The 14,240-nt window shown below is 45.2% G+C and overlaps 1 protein-coding gene across 6 annotated transcripts in view; it reads left to right on the forward strand.

The window, feature by feature from the left end:
- The window catches only part of LOC121541607 (NMDA receptor synaptonuclear signaling and neuronal migration factor), a 58,983-nt gene that overhangs the window by 11,492 nt on the left and 33,251 nt on the right, over positions 1–14,240 (forward strand). For 5 of the 6 annotated variants that reach the window (XR_005995776.1, XR_005995778.1, XR_005995777.1 and 2 more), the window contains exons 2-5: positions 3,844–3,905; positions 4,271–5,074; positions 5,344–5,410; positions 5,811–5,816. Coding sequence is in view for 3 of the 6 variants with exons in the window: in XM_041850754.1 (XP_041706688.1) it covers positions 3,844–3,905; positions 4,271–5,074; positions 5,344–5,410; positions 5,811–5,816 (939 nt within the window). In the remaining 3 variants the exon portion in view is untranslated. The remainder of the gene's footprint in view (positions 1–3,843; positions 3,906–4,270; positions 5,075–5,343; positions 5,411–5,810; positions 5,817–14,240) is intronic. The other variant, XM_041850755.1, reaches the window with a different exon arrangement.

A 14,240-nucleotide genomic window follows, 5' to 3' on the forward strand; every position in this document is an offset into this window, starting at 1 on the left:
ACATGTGTTTGTTCATGTGAGTGTGGCTTTGCATACGAGTGTGTTTTACATTCTCAGAGGAGAGCGCTGGCGTGAGCCCTATCCCCGTGTTGAGGGCGCCGACAGGAAGTGATGTCGTTGTATAGGATCATCCCTGGCTCTAATCCATCTCACTGTCAGAAGCAGGGCCAAAGATGCAAAGTTGTTATACATACATACATACACACACACACACACACACACACACACACACACACACACACACACACACACACACACACACACACACACACACACACAGTCTTCACAGACAGACACGCATGTGTGCACACAAATATACACACGAACACACACTCACGCGAACACACACACACAGTAAAAGATAGAAAGCTCTCTGCATGGGTGGCAGTGCATTGCATGGGGCTGTAAGAAATGTCTGACAGCTCTTATTGGATTACTGACAACTCCTGTCTCCACTGTATCCAGCACCAATGTGAAATCCATTTCCCCATTTGTCTCAAGCCCCATTCATACCTACTGCTAACATGCGTCCTTCATCCTGATCTTGTCCCGATCTTGTCCTGATCTTGCCCTTTTACACTTAAGATCTGACCAAAATCAGTTCACAATTTATCTTTTAATCGTCTACACCTGTCTTAAAATGTGGGCACAATCAGAATGAGGACAAGATCAGGACAAAGGACGCATGTTAGAACCAGGTATAAACGTGGCTTCAGACTCCATCGATAGGGAGCTCAGTCACACTGTCTGTTATGCTGCACGTCTATCAACAGGGCTCCTGTCTCTCTGTAGGCCTGTCAATCAAAGGATGATCATTATTTTAGTGGGGGAGGGGCATGTGCAAAATGGAGGATATGCTAACTAGATTCAATAATGCTGTCTGTTGAAAAGATGATGGTGACTTGAGGGTTTACTTGCTGAATGGAGCACCTGGGGTCTAAACTATGTAATTGATGCTTTTCTCTCTCGCTGTGTGATTCAGAGCAACTCTTGTAATCTGCTGTTGCTGCATTTCCCTCCAGCTCGAGCTATGATATTGATATCACTTCCTTACACTCTGATATCTATCTCTCTTTATCGCTCTTTCTTTTTTACTCCCTCCTTTCATACCCACTGATGAATAGAGTCACGTCAAAAGACAATGTCAGTCTCCTAGAGTCATTCTATCAATGAGGATTTCTTTTCAGAATCTCCCAGTTTCTATGTATGAATGAGTGTGTTTGTAAGTGTGTGGATTTATGTTTGTACGGAATGTGTGTGGGTTTGTACCACATGTACTAGCGAATGTCTCAGACAATTTTCAGCTATTCTGTCACAGCCATTTCTCAGTTGCCAGGACTGCATTGTGTAAGAAACCCGTACATATAACACACCCATGAACACGCACGCACACACACACACATATACACACACACACACACACACACACACCTCCACTCCCTGGCATCATGTGGTTTAGGCAGTGGCGGCTCCTGAAAAAATTCTCAGGGGGGGCAATTTTTCTGATGATTTAGGTGACCTACACACATTTTAAAAAATATATGTCCAGCAACAACATGAAGACAGGGGCAGCATATAAGTCAATACCAGAAGCATTTATTGACTGATCTCAAAAGTGTTGGCTTACCAGGGTTGGTGGAGCCCTCAGTTTCATCTTTGCCTCGCAAAGCTAACTCAAACACTCCGCAAAACTTGTCCACCAGTATCTGTCTTTTTATCTCACGTTGTACATCTCTTAAAGCCTGTCTATCACCCCCAGCATAAACTGCCTTCTTCCTATCAAGTAGTGATTTTAGATGTTTTGATACCCAAGGCTTGTTGTTAGGGAAGATTTTACAGGTCTTAGTAGGCACAACTGACTCAACACAGAAGTTTACATAGTCTGAAATAACCTCTGTGAGTTCATCCAGATCAGAGCTGCTGTCCTCAAATACCTCCCACATTGTACAGTCAAAACACCCCAAGTGATACTGTTGTCATTCCAGATCTGGACAGTTTTAACTGTGGGTTTCTCCCTCTCCAGGAGGCGACAGTAAATTGGCCTGAGGTAGACCACATTGTGGTCTGATGTCCCCAGAGGAGGTCTGGTGGTGGCAGAGAACGCCTTTGGTATTGTCCCATAGCACAAATCAAGAGTCCTATTTTTCCTAGTGTGACATTTCACATACTGATGGTATGTGCGCAAGACTTTGTGCAAGGTACAGTTGTTAAAATCCCCTAAAATAAATTTGGGTGCGTCGGGGGAGATGGATTCCAGTTTCTGTGACAGATTATAAATAATCTCTGATGCCTTTGTTATATTAGCTTTTGGTTGAATGTACACAACGGTAACAAACAATTGGGGGAACTCACGGGGCAGATAGTAAGGTCGCAGTGACACAGAAAGCAGTTCAATGTCGGGGGTACAGAGTCGCTCTCTTACCAGGATCGATTTACACCACTGGTCGCTGACAAGCAGGCAGACGCCCCCGCCGTGAAGTTTCCTGTGACTGTCAGATCGCGGTCCGCTCTGACCAGGGTGAAGCCGGCCGGCTCCACTTCTCTGTCCGGGACTCTGTCATCCAGCCAAGTCTCAGTAAATGCCAGCAAACAGGCCTCCCGATATTCGTGTTGGAAGCGCAGATTCGCTGACAACTCATCCGCTTTCCCCCTCAGTGACTGGGCATTAATCAGCAAGGTGGTGGGTAAGGGAAGTTTGTTCTTAATTTTTTTAAGTCGTTGTCTGATTCCCCCCGTTTTTCCACGTTTGCATTTGGGTTTGTAATCCACTGCAGACAATCAGGTATTAGATGGGCCATTGGGATATCCATCGCGTTCGTATTTGAGTTGCATTGTAGTAAAAACTCCCTGCTGTATTGGATTCCGCTGCCAGCAGCGTTTTCATTATTTAGTCCGTTCGTAGCGGGTATGTACACGATCAACAAGATCAGTCCAACACCGTGACCCCACCACTGGAAATCCATGGTTGGCAGAATGTTTGTAAACTAAGTGCACAAATTAAAAACATAAAATAACGCCACTAAGTGTACAAATTAAAAACATAAGATTAAAAACATAAGATAACGTCACACACACTGCAGGTCGCAACAGAGACGCTGCTACCCGCTCTTTTCTTAGTTACGTTCATGGTTACGTTACGTATGACGAAAGCGCGTAAGTGCAAGCCCTCAGACACCCATAGAGATTGTATTGAAAGCTCTGAAATTTGAAAAAAATAGATTTTACATGGGAGTCTATGACAGACTTCTGGGCGATTTTCAACCTGACTGAAATCGCCCCAAAAGGGGGGGTGGCCATTTGAAGCACGACTTTAGCCTGATTGGACATTTAGTGGCAGTGTGGCACTGTGGCAGATCAGACGTCTAGATTACAACACTGATAACTACTGTTGCCGTGATATAATTGATTAGAAAAAAAATCCCTTCCTTTTCCCGTTTGGCAGTGCGTCGCCCATATCGCCCTATTGAACACACCGCCCCTGGGTTTAGGTTCTATATTGTAGAGAAGGGACTGTGCCATTTGATTGGAAATTAAGTTGTTATTTTACCAACCCTAATTTTCCCTGTCTCCTCCTACTCTCATTCTCTCTTTCCTTCTCTCTCTCTCTCTCTCTTTCTCTCTCCTTCGCACTCTCTCTCTTGGAGCCTGCCTAGAGTTGAGAGATAAAACAGCTACATCTTAATCTGTGGCTGGCACAAACCTACAAAGCAGGCAATGAAGTTAACATTTCCTCCTCTTTCTCCCTACTTTACTTCTGTTCTTTCTCTCCTTTTCTCTTTTTCTCATTCTCTCTCGCTGTCACTCATGTGTTAACGTCAATGTGTGTCATGTGTGTCTCTACAGAGCAGCGCGAGCGTTTGGAGAGTACCTGTCCCACACACACCCTGAGAACCGAAACGGATCAGGTCAGCGTCCCTCCCTCCCTGCCACCTCTTGTTCTCCATCCATCTTTTCTCGCCTCTTTTACTTTTTCCTCTTTTCTTTTGTAACATCATATTAACTCCATCCTCCTATTTATTCCATTTACATAATTGATATGTAAACCACAGATGGCTGATGGATGATAAGGTTCTGCTATCCTATTCTCTCTCGTATTCTGCTCTGTTTCTATTTCTCTCTCTCTGTAACTCCTCTGTCTCTTTCTCTCTCTCTCTCTCTCTCTCTCTCTCTCTCTCTCTCTCTCTCTCTCTCTCTCTCTCTCTCTCTCTCTCTCTCTCTCTCTCTCTCTCTCTCTCTCTCTCTCTCTCTCTCCTTCTTCTATAACCTGCAGCGCATCTCCTGTCTGACACGTTTGTGGGCCCAGACTCTGTCTCCCCTGGCGGTGTCCGTCACCACAACAACAACCATCCATACCCCCACAGGGGCTCTCCGGCCTCCCCTGAGTCCAGCCTGGTGAAGCCTCCGCTGGACCACCTCCAGCCCCCGCCCGCCTCCATCACCACCACCAAGACCCGCCTGTCTCTGGAGCGCAGCTTCTCGGCCGAGGAGGACCAGCAGAAGTGTGTGGAGTGCGCCCTGCAGCCCGCCCGCGTCTACACCATCACTGGAGAGCACGGCATGCTGGGTAGCAACCGGGGCAGCAAGGAGAGCCTGGAGCTGGAGATGCTGAAGGGGGCGTCAAACCTGGTCCAGCCCTCAACCTCCCCCTCCTCCTCCACCTCCTCCTCCTCACCCACCCAGCACCACCTCCACCATGGTCACCGCAGCAACACTCACCGCGATGATGGGAGCCATCGCCACGGCAACCCCGTGGCCAGCGGCAGTGGCAGCAACCATCACACTCTGACTGTTACCGGTGGGGGCGCCTCCCACCATGGTCATCATGGCAGCCACCACCACCTATCCCAGCAGCCTCTGTCGAGCTCGGTCAGCGCGCAAAACATCCGCAGCTGGGGCGAGGGGGGAAAGGGGGGCTCGCGGGAGGACTGCAGCCTCAATGTGGTCTTGGACTCTAGTGGGGCCCCGTCCCGTAGCCAGGGCTCCCTGGATCTAGAGAGCTCCCGCGAGGCAGGCAAGCAACACAGGCGCCTAGAGAGGATGTGGAGTGTGGGCCGGATGACTGGGCTGGAGAGAGGTGAGACGGGGGAGACAGAGAGGGAGAGGCGCTGAAATCAAAGTGGGGTTGTGGGGGGGTCGATGTTATTTGGATTGTGACGTGGTCTGTATTTCTGACTCTCCGTCTCTCCTCTGCTGTCTCTCCCTGTGTGTCTCCCTCTCTCCCTCTGTGGAGTGGACTGGTGCTGTGTCCTCTAAGGTTTCTTAGTGTTGGTTTACAAACATACACACTCTATGTGGCTGGCTGGCTGCTACTGTAACTTCCATTCATTATCCCTCTCTCCACAGAGGACAACAACTGGTACCCAAAAGAAAATATGTTTAGCTTTCAGACTGCTACTACCACCATGCAGGCGTGAGTACCCAGCCCAAACGCTCGTACACGCACGCATGCATGCACACACACACACATGCACACAACATTATGGACAGGTGCTTGTGCAGGTGTTACTGCTGCTAACACCTGAACAATTGCCTCTCTGGGGACATGCTGACATGTCACTGGGACTCACCATCCACACTTTAACCCTTTCTATACCCCTCGCTGTCTGTCTCTCTGTCTGTCTGTCTCTCTCTCTCTCTCTCTGTCCTCTCCCGCTCTTCCTGTTTCTCTATCTCCTACCCCCCTCTATCTCTCTGATGTTACTGACCTCGCTTCTTTAATACACACATGTTGTAGTAACCATGGCCTATAGGATGTTGATATCTTTCATTTTCTTTCTTTTTCATGCACTTCTCTCTCTGACCCACTGCAGGATATCGTGAGTATCTTTGACCTGTTGAATCTAGTTTTCCTCCCGCTCCTTAACCCTGTGTCCCCTAACTCCATGACCCTAAACCCATGACCCATGACCCTTAACCCACATCCTTAACCCTTCCTTGGGGTGTTTGAAGTTACAGAGGAAACTGACTTTACAATCCAGGAGCTGTGTTTGTATGTCTGTTGATGTTACTGTATGGGAGAGTGGGGTAAATTGAGCAATATTTTACATTCAGCATCACTCCGTCAAGGGAAATATAGTATTATTTTCTATAGTATTCTTTTCTAACAAGAATTCAAACATAGCTTGTCCAAAAAAAGCGGTCTGTTAGCACATCTTACCCTGGGTATGGGGTAAATTGAGCCGCGGGACAGGGTAAGTTAAACCGCCTACACATTTCTGTACTTAATTCAATATTTTACATTTACATTTACATCATTTAGCAGGCACTCTTATCCAGAGCGACTTACAAATTGGTGCATTCAACTTATGATAGCCAGTGGGACAACCACCTTTATTTTATTTTTTATTTTTTTTATGGCGGGTGGGGGAAAAACTATTACCACTACCTTTTTAAAACCATGTCTATCTTTATTTCCCAAACACAATTCAACACGATCACAGTCACTTTTTGGTCTTCTAATCATTCTAAGCATCTTTTAACACAGGCTTAACACCTAACAAACACTTTGTACTTTTTTAAACACTTTGAACATAGGCCCTGTTGTTACATCATATCCCAGCAATAATGCCTTGCATTACGCCTGGGAAGAAAACACTTCAATTTGCTCAACTTGCCATTAGCTCAATTGACCCCAAGGCAAACATTTGGACTATATTAGCCCACACACCTACAAGGATGCACTTTCATGGTAGTAGTGCTGAGCGATTAACCAACATTTATTTTTTATTTATTTTTATTAAACAACTAATTGAATGACATAGGTTCAATTACTTGAATTCCATTTAGGTTAGTTTTTTTGTAAGCCCAACACGCCGTTTCTCTAGAGAGAAATCAAATCATTCATGAAAGAAATGTGAGAAATCAAGAACTATGTGGGACACTGGGCTGAAGGGAGTTGTAGTTTTCATTAAGCAAATATTCAACCTAGTTCAGCGCAGAAACATGGTAATTAACTATAATGACCATAATCATTTGCGGCAGTTTTTTTGGGCTGAAGAGATGGATCAGAGAGGAAGAGGCGAAGCGAGAGGTTTCTCTCGCTAAAATGTGTCAAAAATAATCCCAATGTGTTTCTATGGGTTTATTTTGGACCTAATATTTTCAATGTTTTGGCAATTCATTGTTAACTATTTTTGCTGTTGGAATTTACATTAAAAAAACTCTAAAATCATTGTAATGTCATTATTTAATAATTATTGAAACCGAATTCGAAAACCATGATTATTTTTTAAGAATCTAACCGAAACCGAACCGACCTCAAAGAGCTACATGCTAGGTTTAGGACCTCATATTGAAGCTTATAGAGACACCAACTAATGTATAGAACAATCTTAAACTTATCTACTTTGGTTTAGATACAGTGAGGGAAAAAAGTATTTGATCCCCTGCTGATTTTGTATGTTTGCCCACTGACAAAGACATGATCAGTCTATAATTTTAATGGTAGGTTTATTTGAACAGTGATAGACAGAATAACAACAACAAAATCCAGGAAAATGCATGTAAAAAAATTTGTAAATTGATTTGCATTTTATTGAGGGAAATAAGTATTTGACCCCTCTGCAAAACATGACTTAGTACTTGGTGGCGAAACCCTTGTTGGCAATCACAGAGGTCAGACGTTTCTTGTAGTTGGCCACCAGGTTTGCACACATCTCAGGAGGGATTTTGTTCCACTCCTTTTTGCAGATCTTCTCCAAGTCATTAAGGTTTCGAGGCTGACGTTTGGCAACTCGAACCTTCAGCTCCCTCCACAGATTTTCTATGGGATTAAGGTCTGGAGACTGGCTAGGCCACTCCAGGACCTTAATGTGCTTCTTCTTGAGCCACTCCTTTGTTGCCTTGGCCGTGTGTTTTGGGTCATTGTCATGCTGGAATACCCATCCACGACCCATTTTCAATGCCCTGGCTGAGGGAAGGAGGTTCTCACCCAAGATTTGACGGTACATGGCCCCGTCCATCGTCCCTTTGATGCGGTGATTGATTGCTTATGTAGACAGGTGTTTTTTATACAGGTAACAAGCTGAGATTAGGAGCACTCCCTTTAAGAGTGTGCTCCTAATCTCAGCTCGTTACCTGTATAAAAGACACCTGGGAGGCAGAAATCTTTCTGATTGAGAGGGGGTCAAATACTTATTTCCCTCATTAAAATGCAAATACATTTATAAAATTTTTGACATGCGTTTTTCTGGATTTTTTTGTTGTTATTTTGTCTCTCACTGTTCAAATAAACCTACCATTAAAATTATAGACTGATAATGTCTTTGTCAGTGGGCAAACGTACAAAATCAGCAGGGGATCAAATACTTTTTTCCCTCACTGTACAAGCATCGTGAAACCTCTAACACAATAAATTAATTTGACTTGGTGAAAATTTGTTTTTTTGACCTACTGTACCACTTACCACTTTTTCCATGCGGTTTCTTCCTTCACAGACTCCATGAAATGATGACCTCTTCCTAAGTATTTGGTCAAATTATTAATTTTGTGTATGGTTTCCTAGAAACAAGGGTGGCTCAACCTACCCATTTGGCTCAATTTACCCCACTCTCCCCTACCTGTCCAAGCTCTTCAAACAGTGAAACCAAAAATACTTATAACTAACCCAAGATACACTACATGGCCAAAAGTCGAACATCTCATTCCAAAATCATGGGCATTAATATAGAGTGGGTCCCCCTTTTGCTGCTATAACAGCCTCCACTCTTCTGGGAAGGCTTTCCACTAGATGTTAGAACATTGCTGCGGGGACTTGCTTCCATACAGCACTGAAGTTGGGCGATTAGGCCTGGCTCACAGTCGGTGTTCCAATTCATCCCAAAGGTGTTTGATGGGGTTGAGGTCAGGGCTCTTTGCAGGCCAGTCAAGTTCTTCCAGATCGATCTCGACAAACGATTTCTGTATGCACCTCGCTTTGTGCACAGGGGCATTGTCATTCTGAAACAGGAAAGGGCGTTCGCCAAACTGTTGCCACAAAGTTGGAAGCACAGAATCGTCTAGAATGCCATTGTATGCTGTAGCGTTAAGATTTCCCTTCACTGGAACTAAGGGGCCTAGCCCAAACCATTATAACTCCTCCATCAAACTTTACTGTTGGCACTATGCATTGGGGCAGGTAGCGTTCTCCTGGCACCCACCAAACACAGATTCGTCTGTTGGACTGCCAGATGGTGAAGCGTGATTCATCACTCCAGAGAACGCGTTTCCACTGCTCCAGAGTCCAATGGTGGCGAGCTTTACACCACTCCAGCCGACGCTTGGCATTGCGCATGGTGATCTTAGGCTTGTGTGCGGCTGCTCAGCCTTGGAAACCCATTTCATGAAGCTCTCGACGAATAGTTATTGCGCTGACGTTGCTTCCAGAGGCAATTTGGAACTCGGTAGTGAGTGTTGCAACAGAGGACAGATGATATTTACGCGCTACGTGCTTCAGCACTTGGCGGTTCCATTCTGTGAGCTTGTGTGGCCTACCACTTCGCGGCTGAGACATTGTTGACGTTTCCACTTCACAATAACAGCACTTACAGTTGACCGGGGCAGCTCTAGCCTGGCAGAAATTTGACAAACTGACTTGCTATGATGGTGCCACATTGAAAGTCACTGAGCTCTTCAGTAAGGCCATGCTACTGCCAATGTTTGTCTATGGAGATTGCATGACTGTGTGCTACATTTTATACACCTGTCAGCAATGGGTGTGGCTGAAATAGCCGAATCCACTAATTTCAAGGGGTGTCCACATACTTGTAGTGTAGTTAATCTGTCATTTAAGGTGGGAGCAAATTAAGCATAGTGGGCAGAACAAGCGAGGAGGTGGGCAAAGCCAAGCACGAGCTAGTGAGATCCTATTGGCGTTGTAGTATGTATTTGCATATTTCCGTTAGGGAAAGCCTCCTCTGTGAAATGTGCGTGTGCACAAACTCAATTCGACCTTGCACTCCTTCTAAACAACGCCATTATTTAAAACTTTGGCAAAGCGTCAAATCTATAAAACTTAGTGCACTGTGTTCGTAACAGATTCTAGTTTTGGGAACATAAAAATTTATTGAGATCAGATGTTTCATATATGAGAAAATTAGTAGAATGTTGGCCCAGTTTCACCTAGTTCCATGCTCTCCCACTACCCACTACTGGACTTCCTATAACTACCATATTTGGTGGTGAGAAAACGTTCTAAACGGATGAATCTGCTTTATAGCCCCTGTGACGTGTCTGGTTTACCTCGTTCGTCTGTGGTGAAACCCTGGGCCAACCCAGACATAGCCATTGTAGCTCACTGCACCCTATTCAAGAACAAACCTAAACCTACACCACTGACTGAACCCCAGGCTAATCCACCGCAACTGAGCCTTTAGCCAACCCCAAACCCAAGACATGGAAAAGGACCTATGTACGCTGAGCTGACCTGGACTCTGTCACTGCAGCTAAACCCAGCTCTAATCCACACAATGCAAGAAGACACTGGGGATCCCAGTGGTGGAAAAAGCACTAAATTGTCATACTTTAATAAAAGTAAAGATACCTTAATAGAAAATGACTCAAGTAAAAGTGAATCACCCAGTGAAATACTACTTGAGTAAAAGTCTAAAAGTATCTGGTTTTAAATGTACTTAAAGGACAATTCCACCACTTTTCAACCTCATATTCATCATCTCCAGAACCATATCAGTGTCTACATATGTGAAAACGGTGCGTTTGTATGATCTGTGGTTAAGAAGAAAGGTCCTAAAAAAAGCTTTTCTGTGACATGACAGGGTAGGATTAAACGTTTTTTAAATGGTGATTTTCAAAGTCGGCAATGAGTTTCTAGCCAGAGGGAGGGTATTTTCTTGCTCCCCACGTCACCGCAAAGCTCATAGTGTTTGGAAATCACTGTTATTAAAATGTTTTAACTTTTGATGATTTCATCAAAACTTTTCAAATTTAGATTCACATATAGTATGTAGATAATGGTATTGTGCTGGAGATGATGAAAATGAGGTTGAAAGTGGTGGAGTTGCCCTTTAAGTACAGTGGGAAAAGTACTCTGTCATACTTGAGTAAAGTAACAAAAAGTAAAAGTAAATTCTATACATCAAATTCCTTATATTAAGCAAACCAGACGGCACCAGTTTCTTTTTCTTTACAGGGGCACACTCCTGCACTCAGGCATAATTTACAAACGCAGTGTTTGTTTTTAGTGAGTCCGCCAGATCAGAGGCAGTAGGGATGACAAATCGTTATATTGATAGGTACGTGTATTGGACCATATTGCTGTCCTGCCTGAGCATTCGAAATGTATGGGAGTAAAAAGTACATATTTTCTTTAGGAATGTAGTAGAGTAAAAGTAAAAGTTGTCAAAAATACAAATAGTAAAGTAAAGTACAGTTACCCCAAAAATGACTTAAGTAGTACTTTAAAGTATTTTTACTTATTAAATACATTACACCACTGGGGGATCATGGCACATACCTACAGCTAATAACCCAGACCGGCTGTAAGCTGCAGACTGATCCGGCTGCAGCACTGTTCTCCCTCCCTCACCTCTGGCTAACCCACATGGTCAACTCTTCAGCTAAACCCCAGCTGGCCCTAACTTCTTACGCTAACCTCCTCAACTAACTCAAACAAAGAGACCGCATCCCAAATCCCGATGATGCAAACCTAGCCATTGCAACTATACCCCCCCCAGAGCTGGCTAAACCCTGTACTATAGCTAAACCCTACCCTGGCAATGCACACCCCCCCGCGCGCTTTCTCACTCCCCTCGTGATAAGCCAGCATTCTCCCTCTCATCCTTTCATTCTGTGCCACGTCCCAGCAGGGCTTTCCGGGGATTTGTGCAGAGAAAGAGGGGAGAGATGGAGCTGGATTCGGCTGAAGTCATCCACAGGTATCTACTGTGTTCCTGGCTGGTCAGGGTGTACTGCTGTGCTCCAGTACTCTCTGACTCCCCCATCCATTATCCATAGGATAGATATAGACTCCCGGGAGAGGTAAAAATAGCTTTGGGCACAAGCAGATTGCAATGATGTTACTACCATAAGTGAGAGAAAAAAGCACGCTCAGAGTGTGTTGCACTGTGCCACAGAGGTAGATGGTGTGTGCAACACAATGCCATATATCTTCATTGGTCTCTCTTGTGACCTGCTGCTATCCTCTCACTGCTGCAGTGTAAATGGGATTCAGTGTGGTAAGTCAGCCATATGTGCGGTTGTACAACGGTAAGGAACCTAGCTAGCACAGCGTAGCTAAAATCTCATGATGAGCTAGGCTAGTGTACACTCAGTGGTCAGTTTATTAGGTACACCACCCCGTTCACGAAAATGGTTTTTCTGCTACAGACAGTGAGTCACGTGGCCGTGGCTTGCTATATAAAGCAGGCAGACAGGCATCAAGACATTCAGTTACTGTTCGATTGAACGTTAGAATGGGCAAAACGAGTGACCTAAGCGACTTTGAGCGTGGTATGATCGTCGGTGCCAGGCACTCCGGTTCCAGTATCTCAGAAACGGCCGGCCTCCTGGGCTTTTCACGCACGACAGAGTCTAGGGTTTACCGAGAATGGTGCGACAAACAAAAAACATCTAATCAGCGGCAGTCCTGTGGGCGAAAACAGCTCATTGATGAGAGGTCAAGGAGAATGGCAATCTCAGAATGCACAACTCGTCGGTTCTTGTTACGGATGGGCTATTGCAGTAGACAACCACACCGGGTTCCACTCCTATCAGCGAAAAACAAGAGGTGGCTTCAGTGGGCACGCGATCACCAACACTGGACAATTGAAGAGTGGAAAAACATTGCCTGGTCTGACGAATCCCGGTTCATGTTGCATCATGCTGATGGCTGAGTTAGGCGTAAGCAGCATGAGTCCATGGACCCATCCTGCCTGGTGTCAACAGTACAGGCTGGTGGTGGTGGTGTTACGGTGTAGGGAATGTTTTCCTGGCACACATTAGGTCCCTTGATACCAATTGAGCAACGTTTCCATGGCCCGAAGAATTCAGGCTGCTCTGGAGGCAAAGGGGGGTCTGACCCGGTACTGGATTGGAGTACCTAATAAACTGGCCACTGAGTGTATATGAGACATACGTTGCTATGCTTAATGAAGCTAAAGCTAACTCCTAGAGACATGTCAGGTGACATTGGTAGTGAACCCATTACCCTGGCTACCTCAGCACTAACAAGGCTAAAGTTAGATAGTTAGCAACGCTAACGAGGCTAAAACTAACTTCTGGACATGTGACTTTGAGAGTGAACTCATTACTGGCAGAGGCTTAGCGGAGTTGCCAACAACTAGATGCATCCGGTTTTCAGGGATACAACTAATTCAACCTAGCTTCCTTTTCCTCTGCTCAGCCGTTTTCTTTTACACCTGCTATGTAATGTTAGGCAGATTCAGATGGGCAGACGGACAGACAGACGTTTTCCCACAATGCCAGGCTGCTGCAGTAGAAGGTTAATGTGACACGAAGCCTCAGCTGATTAATGGAGGAGCAACAGACCACCATCCCCTCTGTCTGGACATAGAGGGGTATAAAGAGAGAGGGAGAGAAGGAGAGGTAGACAGAGCTGGAGGAGGAGGAGATAGGGAGACAGAGGGATAGTGAGGTGGGGAGAAAGGGATGGGAAAAGAGAGAGAGGACGAGAGGTACATTGGAGCAGCGTACAGCATGCAAGTCTCCCCTATTATAGTATACTGTACACAGAGGGAGAGAAAATGAGGGAGAAAAAGGGGACATAGTGCCAGAGGAGCATCGGAGCGGCCCTTAACGCGTGAGCAGCATAGATAGATAGATAGATAGATAGATAGATAGATAGATAGATAGATAGATAGATAGATAGATAGATAGATAGATAGATAGATAGATAGATAGATAGATAGATGGATGAGGCAGAGGTAGAGAGAGAGGACAATGTAGAGAGAGGGAGTAAATGAGAGGTAGGACGAGAGAGAGACAGAGAGAGAGAGAGAGGAGAGCCGGTGACTCATCCCCAGCTGTCTGAGTGTGCAAAGGGGTGTTCTCCTTCTCTTTCATCCTCTCATTAGGGGACCTGCTGCGTGTCTCTAGTCTGTGAGCATGCGGGGGAAAAGAGGAGAGCTTGTCTTTGTTCCACTTCATTCTATCAGCTCACACTCCCTCCATCCAACATGTGAAGATAGCGATAAGGCCTGCTCTGTTTTAGGGTTTAGGGGTTAGGGAGGTGTTAGGGAATGTTTGAGAAAGGAGTGTTTTAATCACAATATAAAACTAGTCCAATT

The sequence above is a fragment of the Coregonus clupeaformis genome, chromosome 27, assembly GCF_020615455.1.
Source record: "Coregonus clupeaformis isolate EN_2021a chromosome 27, ASM2061545v1, whole genome shotgun sequence".
Taxonomy (NCBI): domain Eukaryota; kingdom Metazoa; phylum Chordata; class Actinopteri; order Salmoniformes; family Salmonidae; genus Coregonus; species Coregonus clupeaformis.